The sequence below is a fragment of the Dasypus novemcinctus genome, chromosome 15 (assembly GCF_030445035.2).
Source record: "Dasypus novemcinctus isolate mDasNov1 chromosome 15, mDasNov1.1.hap2, whole genome shotgun sequence".
NCBI lineage: Eukaryota > Metazoa > Chordata > Mammalia > Cingulata > Dasypodidae > Dasypus > Dasypus novemcinctus.
Genome location: NC_080687.1, coordinates 18,778,039 through 18,796,552, shown reverse-complemented (window position 1 = coordinate 18,796,552; position 18,514 = coordinate 18,778,039). Strand labels below are relative to the sequence as shown.

Here is an 18,514-nt window from a genome sequence, read left to right as displayed (position 1 = left end):
GCATCAAAAGAGAGACAAGGGGAGAGTCAAGGCGAAGTGCAGCAGAAACCAGGAACCAAGGTGGTACAATTGGCAGGGGACCTCTCTCCCCATCAGAGGTCTCCAGGATTGAATCCCAGTGAATCCTAGAGGAGAGAGAATAAGAAGACAACACAGCAAAAACAGCAGGGCGGGAGGAGGGGAAGGGGGGAAAATAAATAAATCTTTAAGGAAAAAAAAAAGCAGCTATAGAGTAAACTTTTATTTTAGAACCCATTTATACACACAGAAATTATATAATACATATAAATTAAACAGAATCCACAATAAATACACATTTTTAAACAAGAAAATCTAGTGTCATTTCATGATTAGTCACACAAATATCATTACAATTTTGTGTCCATAAGGACATTACCATCCTTATCTTTAACTCTTATTCGTCCAGATGTGTATTTTGTTTCTTGATGACCATTTGTATATACAGTTTTCACAGTGCCATCTGGATATTCCCGTCTCTTGAACTGGGCAGTATGTAGTTCTCGTTGGCCATTATTAAACTCTATGATTTTGTTGCCACCACTGTAAATTTAGAGTAAAATTTAATTTCTTAAAATATGTGAAATATTTAACAAGAAAATAATTTACAAGCAGCCTTTGATTCTGGCAGTTACTTCTCCTAGTCCCTTTGTACCTTCCCTCCTTTGCAAATACTTTTCACATTGATAGTTACAATCAGGAGGTAACACTTTTATATGCCCATGAAAAGCTTATTTTAATAAATTTACCCTGTCTTTTCATCAAATTGATTAGGTTTTTATTAACTTCACATGTGCTCTGCCTTGTCTCCCTCTAAAAAATCTGCCCTTGCTGTAAAATATAGCTTTTTCAGTTTTGACCCCGCACTAAGTTAAAACCCATTTGAAGTGCTTGTGCTGTTGTAGATAGGGGAAGAGGCCCATGTTCCTGGGAAGGGACAGGCTCAGATTTTAAGATCTTTTGTAAAGCAAAGGTGTACTAAGAGACTGAAAAAAGTTAAGGTACTAAGTTGATTACATGATGGGATAAATATGTGCAGTTAGAAACAAAGGGTAGAACTAAAGATGGAAAATCACCACTTCTACATAGAGGTGGTTCAAGTGTTGCAACTGAGTGATGTGTTTTTCCTACTTTGGTAATTCTCATATTCTATGAACATAATGACTTTGTACTACATATGTGTTAGTCTCAAAGCCATTCTAAGAATACGGCCTTATAAAGTGAGGTCCCTGGACCAGCAGTGCCAGCCTCACTTGAGAACTTAAGAGAAATTAAAATTATTGGGATGGGGCCCAGCATTTGCCTCTGAACAACCCCTCCAGGGGATTCTCACGCATACTAAAAAATCTGAATGTCAATCCTTGAATGAATTATTATCTGGGATTTGCATGAATATAGATGAAAAAGAGTTAATAATTATTGGCCATGAGTTAATTATTGAACTATAAGGGGATTTTCATATTCTTTTTAATTATAAAAAATTTGAAACGAGTTTAAAAAACCTTGAAGTTTCTTAACTCAAAGTACAGTGTACACACTGTTTTTCTTCTAATTTTGGAAGACATTGTTATTTGGTTGAGCACTGGGTAAAGTGGTCATGTTAAAAGAAAAACATTATGATGACCAATGTAGTTCCTACATTATTTAACATTTTACCTTTGTTTTGGTTTTGCCAAGTTTTATACCACAATTCAATTAAGTTAAATGGATCTATGATATTTTAGTCCTATTCAAGGTAATGAGTGCTTCATTGTCATACTCAAGGAAAGGAGAATGAAAACTGAAAATGAGCCACCAAATGTGGCAAACCTTAACCTTGATTTTAATTAAAAATGGTAGGGATAAGAAACTATCAAGTCAGTTGAAAAGTTTCCACTGTCAAGAACTGCATCACTCAGAAGGATAAAGAAAGAGATTGCAAGTACTTATCAGGCTAAGGCAGGGAGGAGACCCAGACATTCAAAATAAAGGCAAGAGAAGAATCTAATACCCTATTGCCCTTGGTCATTCTCAAAAACTGACAGGGCAGGGCAGCAGCTGTGGCTCAGTGATTTGGGCTCCTGTCTACCATATGGGAGGCCTTGGGTTTGCATCCCAGGGCCTCCTGGTGAAGGCAGGCTTGCCTGCACACTGCGGAGAACTGCCGGCCTACCAGCACCGTGGAGAGCTGACTCAGCAAAGTGACACAACAAAAAGGCAGACAGGCAAAAACATAGAAGAGCACACAGTGAATGGACAGAGAGAGCAGACAGCAAGCAAAAAGCCATGGGGTGGAAGCAGATTTGGCTCAACTAATAAGAGCGTCTGCCTACCAACTGGGAGGTCCAGGGTTCAAACCCAGGGCCTCCTGACCCAGGTGGTGAGCCAGCCCATGTGCAGTGCTGATGTGCGCAAGGAGTGCCATGCCACACCGGGGTGTCCCCTGTGTCAAGGAGCCCCACACACAAGGAGTGTGACCTGTAAGGAGAGCCACCCTGTGCAAAAAAAGCACAGCCTGCCCAGGAGTGGCGCCGCACACACGGAGAGCTGGCACAGCAAGATGACGCAACAACAACAACAACAACAACAAGTTTCCCAAGGCCACTGACAAGAATCCAAGCGGACACAGAACACACACAGCAAATGGACAGAGAGCAGACAGTGGGGGAGGGGGGAAGGGGAGAGAAATAAATAAATAAATAAATCCTAATAAAAAAAGCCATGGGGGGATGAAAAAAAAAAAATGACAGGGCAACCTCCTTTTGTCTGTCTCATTCACTGTTTTCAAATTTCACTAACCTAAAATATTTGCCATTTTCCTTTTCTGGAATGCTCTGTAGACTCCCATTGAATCTACAGGCTAAAGACTATTTTGTGCAAAATATTTCTCAAGAATATACATATATTAATATCAACATGGGTACTTTAGGGGCATTGGAATTGTTCTGCACGATTGCGGTGACCGACAGGCCACTATAAATTTTGTCAAAACCTATAAAATTGTGCAGTGAAAGTGTAAACTATAATGTAAACTAGTCCATGATTAGTAGCAGTGCTTCAGTATGTGTTCATCAATTGTTAACAAATGTACCACACTGGCGGCGGACTCGGCACAGTGGTTAGGGCGTCCGTCTACCACATGGGAGGTCCACGGTTCAAACCCTGGGCCTCCTTGACCCATGTGGAGCTGGCCCATGCACAGTGCTGATGCGCGCAAGGAGTGCCGTGCCATGCAGGGGTGTCCCTGCGCAGCGGAGCCACACGTGCAAGGAGTATGCCCCGTAAGGAGAGCCGCCCAGCACGAAAGAAAGTTCAGCCTGCCCAGGAATGGCGCCGCACACACGGGAGAGCTGACACAACAAGATGACGCAACAAAAAGAAACACAGATTCCTGTGCCACTGACAACAGAAGCCGACAAAAAAGAAGACGCAGCAAATAGACACAGAGAACAGACAACCAGGGTGGGACGGGGGAAGAGGAGAGAAATAAATAAATCTTTAAAAAAAAAAAAAAAAAGTACCACACTAATGAAAGATTTTGTCAATGAGGGAAAGAAAATGTGTGTGTGTGCATGGAGGGGGTGGCTATGGGAATCTCCTATATTTTTTATGTAACGTAATCTAAAGCATCTTTAAAAATAAAAACTAAATACATACACACATCAAACTAGTTCTAAACTCCACAGTAAGTTTTTTACCTGTCCTCTAAGTGTTTTTTGGTCATTTCACATTTGTCATTGAAATTTTGGATGACAAATGAATGTTTTAGATTTTTAAAAATCAAATTAATAAAAGCTGAATCACGAAACTGGATAATCTAGAAACAAATTGAACAGGTATCATACCACTGTACTCTGACAACTGTACCATCTGGGAAAATGCTTTCTTCTTGTCCATCAGCAAATAAGTTTTTAATAGTCTGGTCAGGAAATGTGATTTCTTTTCTTCCATCTGGAAAATGTTTTTCTGTTTAAAAAAGTTTACTGTAAATAATTTGTAAAGGAAGAGAAGAATTTAAAAAGTAGAGGATGGAGCAAGTTTTTACCTATTTGTCCACTTGAGAAATGTAAAACTTCTAGTCCTTCTGGATAAGTAGTGTGAGTGGTCTGGGCAGCTGCGTAGTAGTAGATCTATAAAGAAAAAGAGTCAATATGCCACTTCTTGAGAGAGTTTTATGCTATGTAGGAAAGTATTGCTCTGGAAACATACCACTCTCTCATCTGGCATGATCTGCTTCACATCACCATTAAAGAAGGTGACAGTGATTGTCTTCCCATCTGCACTCACTTCTTTCCGAGTTCCATTTGGGAACAATATAACATGGGACCCATTCTTAAAAACCCTTTCTACCTAGGAAAAAAAAACAAAGATTATCAACATGTAAGATTTCCTCCTGAGATCATGTAGCAAAATGTATCCCTATTCTCTTCCTAATTGCATACTTCAAAAGTTTTTCAAAATAGAAATTACAACATTCTCTTAAAAAGGAGAGACTAATGTAATAAACTTTCCCAGGAAGCACCATCAAGTGTCGAGACATTATCATCCTTATGTCACCCATTTCCCACACTCAGTTTTTGCTGGAGATTTAAACAAATTGTAGATCTGAGTTCACCTATAAAAACTTTGATATTTGATAGATATCTCTATTGGGGTTTTTTTGTTGTTGTTTTTTTAAGGCACCAGGGATTGAGTGACCCCTGAACCTCATACATGTGAAGCATATGCTCAGGCACTGAGCAGCATCCGCTCCCTGGAAGTATTTTTAACATAACCAAAAGCGTGACTAAACCATTCATGTTATTCTCCCTAAATTCTCAAAAATGGCTTTTTATTTTATTGAAATGTATGACTTATACATAAACACACAAACAATAAGTGTGTAATAGTTGTGAACTTAACAAAACTAACATATAGAATATCTCATCCTACCACCAATAACTTGCATTGTTTTTAAACCTTTTTAACTAATGATTAAAGAGCATTGTCAAAATATAACTACTAAACAAAGTATTTTTCCCCTAACCAATCCTATTATTATCTTTGTATCATTTATATATGAACATATAGTAAAAGTTGTGAACTGACAAAGCAAACGTGCATAACATCATACAGCAGTCCCAAACATCAACCCTCCACCAACACCTTGCCATTGTCATGAGACATGTTACAAATTATGAAAGAATATTGTCAAACTCTTACTAATCATAGTCCTTATCTTACATTTGGTGTGTTTTTCCCCCAACCCACCCTATTATTTTTTTTTAAATATATTTTTTATGACAGAAGTTGTAAATTTATAAAACAATCATGCATGTGTGCAGAATTCTGAAGCAACACCCCTCTATCACACCATGCTGTGGTGTATCATTTGCTACAGATAAAATAATATCTGATTGTTACCATGTCCATAGTGTACATCTGGCTCACATTTTCCATACTGCCTCAGTATCAACACAGTACGTTTCACATAGATGCAAGAATATTCTATTATTACAACTAACCACAGTCTATAGGTTATTCCAGCTATATTTTTCCCATGCAGGGGAGAAAGGGATGTGAAGCTTTATCAGTCTCTCTGGGCAACTATAGTCTAGGTCTGCACTTGGATTATTCCGTATAGTGTGACACTGTCCCTACACCTGGCAAAGGAGAAAGTTGGAAGAAGCTTCATTGGTCCCAGGCACAAGAGGGCAGCTTGAGCCTCCACAGCGTACAGCACCAACTACATGCTTCGCTCCTACTGCACAACCAGCAAGGGAGAAAGGATAGGAAGCCCTAAACTAAAGAGAAAAACTGCACCCAGAAAAAATATGCTAGTAAGCCAGATGTGAAGACACCAACAAAAATTACAATCCACACTGCAGTTGCCCTGGTAGACTTCTGATTTTCAGTCTGTGCCAGCCAGAGTTACCTGCAGTTACCTGTATAGGCTGGTGCAGGGCTCCTCAGCCTCCTCCATGGCAGAGGCGGGGTTAAAGCCTAGGCTGGGGCTGCAAGCTGATCTGCGTTAAAGAAACTGGTTCCTGCTGACACTGAGAGTTTGTCAGCCCCACCTACCGTCAGGCTGGGGGCAGAGTCAGAATGGCGGCTAGTGGCCTCTTTCTGATTTGGGCTGGTTCACACCCCAGCTGTTCCCAGGGTTATATCTTACCCAGCCAAGTCTATCAGTAGCTGCAATCGGCAGCCAATCGTCTCCTCTCCTGTTTCTGGGAAATGGAGCTTCCAATTCCCATCACAGAACAGCTCCTGGGGTGGCTCATGCCGCCAGAGTAGGATAATCACTGGCCTCTGCAGCTTGGCTGGTAATTTCCCGGAGAGGCTAGCACAGGTTCCCGCAGCTCCCACCCTGCTGGAGGTGGCACTGAGGCCTAGGCTTGAGCTGCAATCTGATCTGGACGGTAGAAGCCGGTCCCCACCAGCACTGGGATTTTCAGTCTGCCCCACTTCCCCTCGTGCCAGGTGTGGAGTTAAGATGGCGGCTCCAAAGGGAAGTGGACTTGGCCCAACGGATACAGCGTCTGCCTACCACATGGGAGGTCTGCGGTTCAAACCCCTGGCCTTCTTGACCCGTGTGGAGCTGCCCCCACGCGCAGTGCTGATGTTGCACAAGGAGTGCCCTGCCACGCAGGGGTGTCCCCCACATAGGGGAGTCCCATGTGCAAGGAGTGCGCCCTGTAACGAGATCCGCCCAGCTCGAAAGAAAGTTCAGCCTGCCCAGGAGTGGTGGCCACACACACACACAGAGCTGATGCAGCAAGATGATGCAACAAGAATGGACAGACTCCTGGTGCCGCTGACAACAATACAACAATGGAAGCGGACATGGAAGAACACACAGCAAATAGATACAAAGAGCACACAACTGGGGCAGTAGGGGGAGAAGAAAGAGAAATAAATAAATCTTAAAAAAAAAATAAAAAAGATGGCAGCTCCCAGCCTCTTTCTGACTTGGACAGGCTCAAACTTTAGCTGTTCTCAGGATTATATTGTAGCCCGTTGAATTTACTCATCACTAGCTGAAACTGGTGCCCATCTGTCTCTTCCTCCCCCATTTTGGGGAAGTGGAGCTTTCAATTCCAGATGCTAAACAGCTCCGGAGGCAGCTTGTGCCTCCAGTGGAGGATGGGCACCGGCCTCCGGGGCGTGGCGCACTCTACTTATGAGTCGTCTCTGCAGATGGGCAGTCTCCTCCTTCCATTCCTTCAAGGATGTTGCAGGATGCTCTTCTGGTCTCCTGGAGCCCCAAACAGGTGCTTCAGCCAGCTCCTGGGTGTTTACTAACTGCCCTGCAGCAGGAGCTGACTCTAGGAGCTCCTTACTCCACCGCCATCTTGCTGGTTCTCCCTCAAAAATGGCTTTTTACAATTGATTGTTTTGAATCACATTACTTGATTGATACACAATACTTGATTGATATCTCTTAAATTGCAATTTTTAACAGTTTGTTCTATCCCCCAGCCCTTTTTAATGCCAACTGTTGAAAGAATTGGGTCTTTGGACCTGTAGGATTTCTCATATTCTGGATGTGGCTAACTGCTTTCCTATGGTGCCATTTAACATATTCAGCCTGGGGTAGAGAGTGGGGAAGCATCTGGAGATTGAGTTCAATCAGCTACCTAATTAAACCCCAACACCAATAAAAATTCTGGACACCAAAGCTTGGGTGAGCTTCCCTGGTTGGCAATACTCAGCATGGACTGCCACATATTGATCCCAGGAGGACGCCACAACTCTGAGAACAAAAGAACCTTTGAGTTTGGAATGTGTGGCAGTTTGTAAACTGGTCTATTCCTTGGGGCATGGTACCCCTTGATTGTATTAAATTCAGAGGCTTCACTTTTACTTTATTAAATCAAAATTAGGGCTTTGATTTGACCACATCATTAGGGCCATTCAGTTTGAGTCCCCGCCCCATTTGTGGGCTATATAAATGGACAGTCATTCAAGGAGAACACAGAATAAGATACAAAGAGAGGAAGAGAGCACCACAGACATGGAAGAGGAATGAACTTTGATCCTGGAGGCCCCAGGAAGAGAAATGAGCCTGATAGTCTACAGCTAACCTTATAAAGAGAACTGAGCAGTTGAGCCCAGAAACAAGTCCTCCAGCTAACAGCTATGATCAGAAGCTGGGCCCATGGAGCCTTAAGAGGAAGAGCAAGGCTGAACCCACACAGACATCACCTGCCATCTTGCTTCAGCACATGGCAACAGAGTTTGGTGAGGAAGTAACTTAGAGTTGGACTCTTTAGGGCCTTATAACTGTAAGCTTCTACCCCAAATAAATACCCATTAAAAAGCCAACAGATTTCTGGTACTTTGCATAAGCACCCCTTTTGGCTAATGCGGAATCCTCACAGATTGCTATATGCCTCTTTCCATTTTGCTGCTTTTCTGCATCTTTTCCCTGTAATAAAGGTAACTTTATTTATTATAATAGCTTTCAGTGAGTTCTACAATTCTTTCTAGCAATTATTGAACCTGAGAGTGATTTTGGGAAACCCCTAAACTTGCAGTGGGGGGTCAGAAAATTACAGTGGTCTTGTGTGGACTCTTCCTTCTAACTCTGAAGTTGAACCCTTACTCCCTGGATTGGCTTGACAGTCTGGAGGACTGTCCCCTTAATCTCAATATAGCTAATTCCAGTAATTACAAAAGGCTTTCTAACTAAATTTACAGCAAGAACAAAGAGTTTAAACAAAGGTATTCCTTCCTGTGCTCAATCTCTAAACTGGAAATGGCAACTACATGCATGTTGTATATTGTGCATTTTTAGAGGACTCTGAAAGTTCAAGCCTAAATCATGCCCCAAGGCACTGAAAGATCAGGAAGTTCTTAAGCCGCCATCAACAGTCTTAAAGATCAGTGACTTTAGAATCTAAATGTTTCAACTCTGTTTTAACTCATGATTATTTTTATACCATTCTTTATAAAAAAAATTTTTTTTTAACCTTTCCATCAGGATGACTGATTTCTCCTTGAATTTCTTCTTTTTCTTCTTTATATTCAGGATCTGGGAAGTTCATTGCTTCGAATGGCTCCCTGGGTGTGATAGCCTATAAAGACAAGACTTCTCTCAGCTGTCCTAAAGGACATTTAATAAAATTTGATGCAACTAAAACTTATTTCCAAAAGTCAGATTCTAACATAATATGATTCCATTGTTAGTGTTTGGTATTACATATAAAATCATTACAATGTTAAATAAAAGGCCTCCATTATACATGGTTTAGAAATTATTCAATTTCAAACCTGATAATCTGTCTTTGAATATATAAAAATATAAAGAGATTTACCTGTCCCTTATCCAAATTGCCTAAATCAGGAGGAGGTACAGGCCTGTATCTTCGAGATGGATTACCTGTTAGAATATAATTGTCAGAGTTAGTTTTAATATTTAATTCAAAAATTTTAGTTTACCGATGTGTAAACATTCCCTTAGTTCAAATCCTTCTTTTGAGAACTGATGTCCTTTACCCATTATTTAAGTAAGTCTTAGTATATTCTTTTTTTTTTTTTGTAACACTAATTTTAGGAGTTCTTCATTATATAAATTCAAAAATTTTAAGTTCTTTATTACATAAATTCAAGAATTTATTCAGGTGCCTATCCAACTCCTGGGGTAACCAAGAAAGACAAAGATAATATAGGTTCTCAAAGACTTTACAATCTAGAGGAAGAGACTGGTGCTCAAATAACCTAATAGATGGATCCAAATTTATTTTGGAAACAATCACAAGGACTTGTTAAGGACTGGATGTAGGAGTGAGGTTAAAAGACATATCCAAGAATACATATAGGATTTGGCTTGACCAAAGCTGGGTATTTAACTAAAGCATAAGTGCTAAAATGGCTGTAGTCTAAACTTGAGATCATGACCAACATGCCAACCATGCAGTATATTAATGTATTAACAATATAGACATTATCAAATAAGCACACACTACTAAAAAACAAAAACAAAAAAAACCTGAAGTGAATTTTTCAAAAATATATTGAAGTTGTAATATTTTCTTATCCTATATGCCTGTGTTCACAGAGGCCATGATAAGGAGTTTCTTTTCTAAGAACAAGTTCAACCACTTGCTCATAGGGTTTCAAGTAAGGCCAGAATCTGAATTAGATGTTAAAAATTATATTGGATGCTGTAGGAAAAGCAGATTGTAGATGATGACAGAGGCAGAAGTCCCTTGAGGCTGCTGGGCAATTTTTAGATTATGAGATCACTGCTTCATAGGCCCCAAACTGTCAAGTATCAGCAATTTCATATAGTTCAGCCCAATTAATGGATGCAGAAGACATCAAAATGAGAAGGGTTCGTTTAAGGGATTAAAGGGAGTTAAGGTAAGGAGAAAAGAGGAAAGGAGTCGAGGAGTACACAAAGGATCATCCAGTAGCAATGTACTGGGGATAAATCATGGACTCTGTTTTGGGTGTGATACAGAAGAACATTATCCTCTAAACTACCACAGTTTGAGCTGTTACATGATTTCTGAAGCTTACAACCATCCTCTATAAAAAAGACTAATATGCCCATTTTATAAGTGAGGAAACCAAGACTGAAAGGTTAAATAACCTGCCAATATTGTCAGCTAATAAAAGGCAGAATTAGGATTCAAACCCAGTATACAATAAAGCTTAATTCTTGTTCAGCCTAATATTAACTTGAACTCTCTAAGTATAAACCATTCTGGGCAGAAAAAGGAGAGAGAAACAAGGTCAGGGAGCTCAGTTCTGACTACATCCATGTTTTTTCATTATACCTCACCATTATGAGCACATACTTTATAAAACTATATATAACACAGAAGTTGGAAAGGAATAAATTAATAATGCTTAGAATAGCTGGATATACATTTTAAAAATACAATGGGGAAGCAGATGTGGCTGAAGTGATTGAGCTCCTGCCTACCATATGGGAGGTCCCTGGTTTGGTTCCTGGTGCCTCCTAAAGTGGGACACGACACCCGGGGATGAGCCTCCCTGGCACCGAGGGATCACTACCACATACCAGCTGAAGAAGCAACTAGAAAATGACCTTGAATTAAAGATTCAATGCGGAACAGCAGAATATACCTGTCTACATATAATAACATGACTTCGGGAAGCGGTTTGACCTAATGTAAGGGGGAAATGGAAAGGAGAAATGAGATTATAAGGCTGTGAGTCTCTAAAAAAGAGTCTGGAGGTTGTCAGAAGGAATACCCCTATGTACAACTCAACAGAGTCTAAGAGACAGATAAGGTAGATACAACCCCAGGTATTGGTTCTTTTGAGGGATAAAGAGACCCACAGGTTCTACGGTCATGGCAGAAGGGGTTCACTGCCATGACAGATGGCCCTTCTTTGGAGCTGGTGTTTCTGCGTGATGGAAATGGACTCAGAGGGGATCTCTTCTCACAAGACTTGCATGCTACTTTAATGGAATTGTAGTTGGTGCTGGGTTTAAGATATATGTAGGGGATTTGAATCTCTGGACTGATAATATGACACCCAGGCCCAGAGCCTCAACAGACTTCAGCTCCTACACTTTGACTTATTGGACTTACTCCACTCAGCTAACATGGAGTTGAAGAAGGTCAACCACCACAACATGGAGCCTAGAGTGTCTACAACTAGAAGCGGGAAGAGTGCATCCAGTACCCATGTGGAATCTAAGCCCTCACTTGACATAGGTGTGCAATGGACACAACCAATCCAATGTCCACAGAGAAAATGTGGAATGGGTGTGGGAATGGTAGCCATGGGGGCTGCTGGGTGTGGGGAACGGGAGGAAGAGATGAGATGTGGAGGCGTTTTCGGGACGTGGAGTTGTCCTGGATAGTGCTTCACGGACAATTATGGGACACTGTAGATCCCCCCAGGGCCCACTGGATGGAACATGAGAGAGTCTGGGCTATGATGTGGACCATTGACTATGGGGTGCAGTGATGCTCAGAGATGAACTTACCAGGTGCAATGGATGTATCACGATGATGGGAGAGAGTGCTGCTGTGGGGGGAGTGGGGGGCGGGGGCGGTGGGGTTGAATGGGACCTCATATATTTTTTTTTAATGTAATTAAAAAAATAATAATAAATAAATATTTAAAAAAAAAAAAAAACCGCAGACCCTAATAACAACATGTACAAAAATATACAATGTAAATTATTATTAAAAAATACAAACAAACAAACAAACAAAAAAAAGAAAACAGCAAGCTAGCACAATGGGCAGGCACAGCAAGCTGATGCAACAAGAGACACAAGAAGAAAACATAATGAGAGACACAACAAAGCAGGGGGTAGAGGTGGCTCAAGCAATTACGCACCTTCCTCCTACATCAGAAGCCCTGAGTTTGGTTACCGGTGCCTCCCAAAGAAGGAAGACGAACAGACACAGCAAGTGCGAAACAAGGGGGTGGGGAGATATGAATAAATCTTAAAAATATATATATACAATGGATCCCAACTTCAAGTTGTATGTTTTTTTTAAATAATCAATTCCTGACAGTTCAAAAGCAAGACCAAAACTTTTTTTAACATCAATTTTATTGATACATAATAAAGCATAAGTTCATCCAAAAGGACTAAAAATTTTAGGAGATAATACGTGAGGATATCTTTGACCTTGGGATAGGGAAAGAATTACAAGAAGCACAACTCATAAAGGAAAAAACTAAAATTTAACTGTATTAAAATAAGAATTTTGGTGCATCAAAAGATACTTTAGGGGAAGCGGACTTGGCCCCGTGGTTAGGGCATCCATCTACCACATGGGAGGTCTGCGGTTCAAACCCCAGGCCTCCTTGACCCGTGTGCAGCTGGCCCATGTGCAGGGCTGATGCGCACAAGGAGTGCCCTGCCACGCAGGGGTGTCCCCACGTAGGGGAGCCCCACACACAAGGAGTGCACCCCATAAGGAGAGCTGCCCAACACGAAAGAAAGTACAGCCTGCCTAAGAATGGCACTGCCCACACGGAGAGCTGACAGAACAAGATGACACAACAAAAAGAAACACAGATTCCCGTGCTGCTGAGAACAACAGAAGCGGACAAAGAGGAAGACACAGCAAACAGACATAGAGAACAGACAACCAGACAACCGGGGTAGGGGGGAAGGGGAGAAAAATAAATAAGTCTTAAAAAAAAAAAAATGCTTTGGGGGTAGCAGCGGTGGCTCAATCAGTTGGGCTCCTGTCTACCATACGGGAGGCCCTGGGTTCACATCCTGGGGCCTCCTTATGAAGGCAGGCTCGCCCGCATGCTGCAGAGCGCTGCCCATCCACAAGCACCACAGAGTGCCACCCAGCCCACAGACACCCCAGAGCGCTGCCCAACCTGCAAGCGCTGTGGAGCACTGCCCAACCCACAAGCACCACAGAGAACTGATTCAGCAAGGTGACACAACAAAAAGGGAGACAAGCAAAAATACAGAAGAGCATGCAGCGAATGGACACAGAGAGCACACAGCAAGCAAGCCTGCAAGGGGAGAGGGGAAATAAAATTTTAAAAAGAAAAGTTATGCCCTGGATGGTGCTTCAGAGGTAATCACCGGACATTGTAAATCCTCACAGGGCCCACTTGATGGAATAGAGGAGAGTATGGGCCATGATGTGAACCAATGTATATGAGGTGCAGAGGTGCCCAAAGATGTACTTACCAAATCCAATGGATGTGTCATGATGATGGGAACGAGTGTTGTTGGGGGGGGGGGAGAGGGGGGGTGGGGGGGTGGGGTTGAATGGGACCTCACATATATATTTTTAATGTAATATTATTACAAAGTCAATAAAAAATAAAAAAATTAAAAAAAAAAAAGTTATATGAGAAGAAATATTGAAAAAAGATACTTTGGGAAGTGGATGTGGCTTAAGCAGTTGACCTCCTGCCTCCTACATGGGAGGTCCCGGGTTCAGTTCCCAGTGACTCCTGAAAAAAAAAGAATAACAAGCAAAACAAAAGAAAAAACCAACTCAGAGAAGCCAATGTGGCTCTGTGGTTGAGCACCAGCTTCCCACATACATGGTCTCAGGTTAAATCCCTGGCTGGCCCCTGGTACATCAAAAAATATATAGTTTGAAGACAAACCACAGAATGGGAGAAGACATTTGCAATACATTTAATTCTTAAAGGCCTATTTTGGCAGAGGTAGGAGGAAGACACCCTCTCATAAATCAGTAAAGAAGATAGACAACCCTACAGAATAATAATGGCAAAAGGTCTGAATAGGCTTTTCTCGAAAGAGGAAATGTAAATAATAAAAACAATAAGCAAAGCCATTCAACATATTTAGTAAATGCAAATCAAAACTACAAGATATCATTACAGCCCTACCAAGCTGCCAAGAATTCAAATCTGATGATACCACATATTGGCAAGGTGTAGAGTAAAGCAAAAACTTACATGACTGAAGAGAGTAAAATCTGGAAAATATTTTGGCAAAATCTATTAAGTGTTAAAGACAATTCATACCAATTACCAAGTAATTCTACTCTTACGTATATGCCCTAATAAAATGAATGTGTATAGACCAAAAAAGTACAAGAATGTTCATAGCATCATTGTTTAACATCCCAAAACTAAAAAAAAAGATTCTAAATCTATCAACAGAGTAGTAAATTGTAATATATTCATAAATGGAATACTATATTGCATTGAAAATTACTAGCTACAGTAGCACTCATCAAAATGACAATCTCAAAAACAGTATTTAGTGAAAGAAGACAGAAGAAGGTGCTAGCTCCTCAGGGAGGAGCAGAAAGCTAGAGATAACAGAACCAGAAAGAGAGGAGAGAATATCACCATTTGATATGAGGCAGAGATACAAGCCAAGGCACCTTAAAAAACTGTTCCAGACAATGTTAAAGAGATGGGATGTCTAGGTGAGAAGGCTACAAGAAAAAATAGGTGATGAGTCAAGAACCTGGGTCCCTGATGGTGTTGAGTAGCTGATGTCAGCAGCCATCTACTTCCGTGTTTTTACACAAAGCAAACAAATTCCTGATTTAAAAAAAAATACACAGAATAAGCTTAAAAGCTAGTAAACATAGTATTTTTTTAGGGATGGATTTATGAGTTTAAAATATAAAGAAGCAATGTAAATATGACATTAGAGGAGCAGGCAGTTTTGGAGTGCTGGTAATCCATTTCTTTAAGTGGTGATTACCTAAGTATTTGCTTTATATTTGTCAAATTGCATATTATATCAACATCTCACTAAGTTAATTTCATGAAAATAATTTTTTAAAAAATTCCAGGTAAATGTGAAAGCAAAAGGCATGAAAAGCAAAATAATAAAGGAAAAAATTAATAAATTCAATACTAAAATGAAAAACATGTACTAAAAAAACACAAACTGAAAACCTAAACCCAACTTGAGAGAAGATATTGGCAGTGCTTGTAACTGACAAAGGAATCAGTATCTAGAACAATTAACTTCAGTAAGAAAAAACACGCATACATACTCCAAAATCCTAAATGGGCAAAGGATATGAACAGGCAATTCACAAAAGAAGAAACCCAAATGGACAATAAAAATATACAAAAGATGCTCACACAACCTTATCAATGATCAGGAAAATGTGTACTAAAACTGCACCAATCCAGTACTGCACACCCATCTGATTGGCCAAAATTTTAATGACCGACCACACCAAATATTGGCAAGTACAAGGAGCATAGTCTGCTGATTATAACAAACTGATACAACCACTTCACTTGGCAGAACAAAGGCAAAACCTTCTAAAGCTGCACAAACCTATTATGACCCAGCATCCTACTCTAGCTATGTATCCTAGAAAAAACGCAAATGATCAAAGACATATTCTGCAGCTCTATTCATTACTGCGAAAAACTGGGAAAACCTGAAAATGTCCATCAACAGGAACACTAAAATGACATACAATGGAATCTATCAGGCTATTAAAAATGAATAAACTATCATTTACCTGTATTAATGTAAATCTTAAAATATTGAGAGAAAAAAGGCAAATTGCAGAAAAATATAGCATGGAACAATACTGATTTATGGACACAATGTAAATAAAAGAATAAAAAATATGCATGGGAATGCTACAGGGTAGAAATTAATTGTAAGGAGAATATTATACACAGGGAGCTTCAATTATATTTACAAGGTTTTACTTCTTGAGATGGGTGTAAACTTTCTACTCTTTGTATTGTTCAAATATTTCATCCAAAAAATCACGAACAACCTCTTACCTTGTGTGTGCAAATAATTTTTGTTGCATTTTTCTACCTGTGTTCCTGAAGAAATTTGACTCTTTTGAAATCGAACTGATGGGTTCTGTAGTGAGAGAGAAAATTCTGAATATAAAATCAGTGTTAGTTTACATATTAGTACATTGAATAAAAATTTAAAAGATCTTGGCTAATGATGAAAACATGTTCAGTTTGTTTATTGATGTTTTTATTTATCACTATTAAATACTACCAAAAGTTCTAATCCTATCATAGGGCAAAGTGAATAAGCTATTTTCTAGGAGTGAATTCTCTCTCCATATATACACACACACACATATATACATATATACGTATACATAAATACACATACTCCTTTTGAAGTATATTCATTCTTCAAGTTAGGACATAACAGGTAATAGCCAAAGTACAGACCCAGGTCTTCCGGTCACCAGGCCTCTAGAGAACGCATGGGCCCACATCAGCCAAACCCCCTTAATCTGCAACCTCTTCTGTGAACGTTTCCTTCATATTCTTGCTCTAACACAGTTTAACTGGACCATAGCTCTCCTCTGAGAATACAGTACCACTGTATCCCTTTTAAGCAATGGAAGTTTAGGTTTTTCTCCTATAGAGCTCATACCACTCTAAAGGTAGAACAGATGTCCTCCTTATTCTCTATCAACCCTTCCAGCCAAATTTTTTTCCCTTCACCCTATATGTGCCCCTGCCTCAGCTTTGTACCTCAGGTATTCATACTCACCCATCATCCCAGTTTCCCCTCACTCCTTTCAGATACTTAAATCCTGGCTTGCTCTGTCATTCTCTTCCTACTCCATTACTGTCATTATTTCTACCTCAAGATAATACCTCTGATACCTTAGCTCTTCAGTTTCTTGACCTACTCTCCTCCTAATGATTTTCTACTCTATCCCAACACAGCTCTACACCCCAGTGGGCATACCCTACATCTTGTCATTATGTATAACTGCAATGCCACAAAAATCTCAACTTCAAAACATTCCATTTAGAAAAATCTAGAGTGTGGGGCAATATACAAAATAAAGAGTCTATTCCCTTCAAAAAGTCAATGCAAGGGGAGCGGATGTGGCTCAAATGGTTGAGCGCCTGCTTCCCACATGGAAGGTCCCTGGTTCAGCACCTGGTGCCTCCTGAAAACAAAAAAACAAACAACAAGTAAACAAAAGAAAAAAACAACTCAGGGGAGCTGATGTGGTCAGTAGTCCCACATAAAAGTTCGGGGGTTCAATCTCCGGCCCCAGTACCTCAAAAAAAAGTCAATGCCATTTATTAAAACAAAGTATTTACAAGAAGTCATGGGTTTTGCAATTACCCTTCAAATGATTTAGCAAAATACATACAAAAATATGGCAAAATGTTAAAAGTTGGTTGAATCAATGTCATAGGTATGCAGGTGTCCACCATACTATTCTTTCAATGTTTGGGTTAAGGGAAGAATCCCACTTTATGACTACCATCTCTATAATTCTAGCCCAGCCTCTAGTACCCTATCTCCAACAATACCTAACAGCCTCAGCTCCGGATCCTAGAGTTCATTGATCCAGTTGTTTTCTGTGTCCCTCAAACCCTTGAATCCTTATGCCTTTCTTAAGCAATTTGAATTCCTGGTTCATTGCAGTACTCTTGTTGGATTTTGTCACCTTCCATGCCCCTCCCTCACTCTGGTATTCACTTGGATAATCACATCCCTGCTAAAATATAACTCTCCCATTTCTGGGCCAACATCCAAAAGCTGAACAAGAGAAAAACAATGTGAGCAATTCTCATATTAAATTTATGATCTCTAACCTCAGGTAGGCTCCTAACACAGGCAAGAATCAGATTCCATTTCCCCAGTCTATTTGCTTTTTTACCATCTTTTTCATACTTTCTCCCATCTCCTCAAACGCTATCCTTACTCTCAGCTGATGACTGTGCTTCCTAGGTCACTGAGAAAGCTAAAGCAATTCCCAGGAAGCGGATTTGGCTCAATTGATAGAGCATCGACCTACCACATGGGGGTCCAGGGTTCAAACCCAGGGCCTCCTGGCCCGTGGGGTGAGATGGCCCACGCACAGTGCTGATGTGCGTAAGGAATGCCGTGCCTCGCAGGGGTGTCCCCTGCATAGGGGAGCCCCACACAAAAGAAGTGTGCCCCCTAAAGAGAGCTGCTCCCCATGAAAAAAGCATAACCTGCTCAGGAGTGGCACCACACACACGGAGAGCTGATGGAGCAAGATGACGCAACAAAGAGAGAGACACAGATTCCCAGTGGCCTCTGACAAGACTCCAAGCAGACACAGAAGAACACACA

At 40.6% G+C, this 18,514-nt stretch overlaps 1 protein-coding gene across 2 annotated transcripts in view; it reads right to left on the bottom strand.

The window, feature by feature from the left end:
- Positions 1-226: 226 nt before the first annotated feature.
- CPAP (centrosome assembly and centriole elongation protein) overlaps positions 227-18,514 on the bottom strand; it is a 60,039-nt gene continuing 41,751 nt past the window's right edge. Inside the window, exons 11-17 of one of the 2 annotated variants that reach the window (XM_004446704.3) lie at positions 16,201-16,285; positions 9,297-9,361; positions 8,952-9,056; positions 4,207-4,347; positions 4,043-4,127; positions 3,843-3,963; positions 227-561 (exon numbers count right to left, since the gene is read on the bottom strand). In XM_004446704.3, coding sequence (XP_004446761.3) covers positions 369-561; positions 3,843-3,963; positions 4,043-4,127; positions 4,207-4,347; positions 8,952-9,056; positions 9,297-9,361; positions 16,201-16,285 — 795 coding nt within the window. In that variant the 3' untranslated portion in view covers positions 227-368. Of the gene's footprint in view, positions 562-3,842; positions 3,964-4,042; positions 4,128-4,206; positions 4,348-8,951; positions 9,057-9,296; positions 9,362-16,200; positions 16,286-18,514 lie in introns of those variants that run through there. The other variant, XR_009180596.2, reaches the window with a different exon arrangement.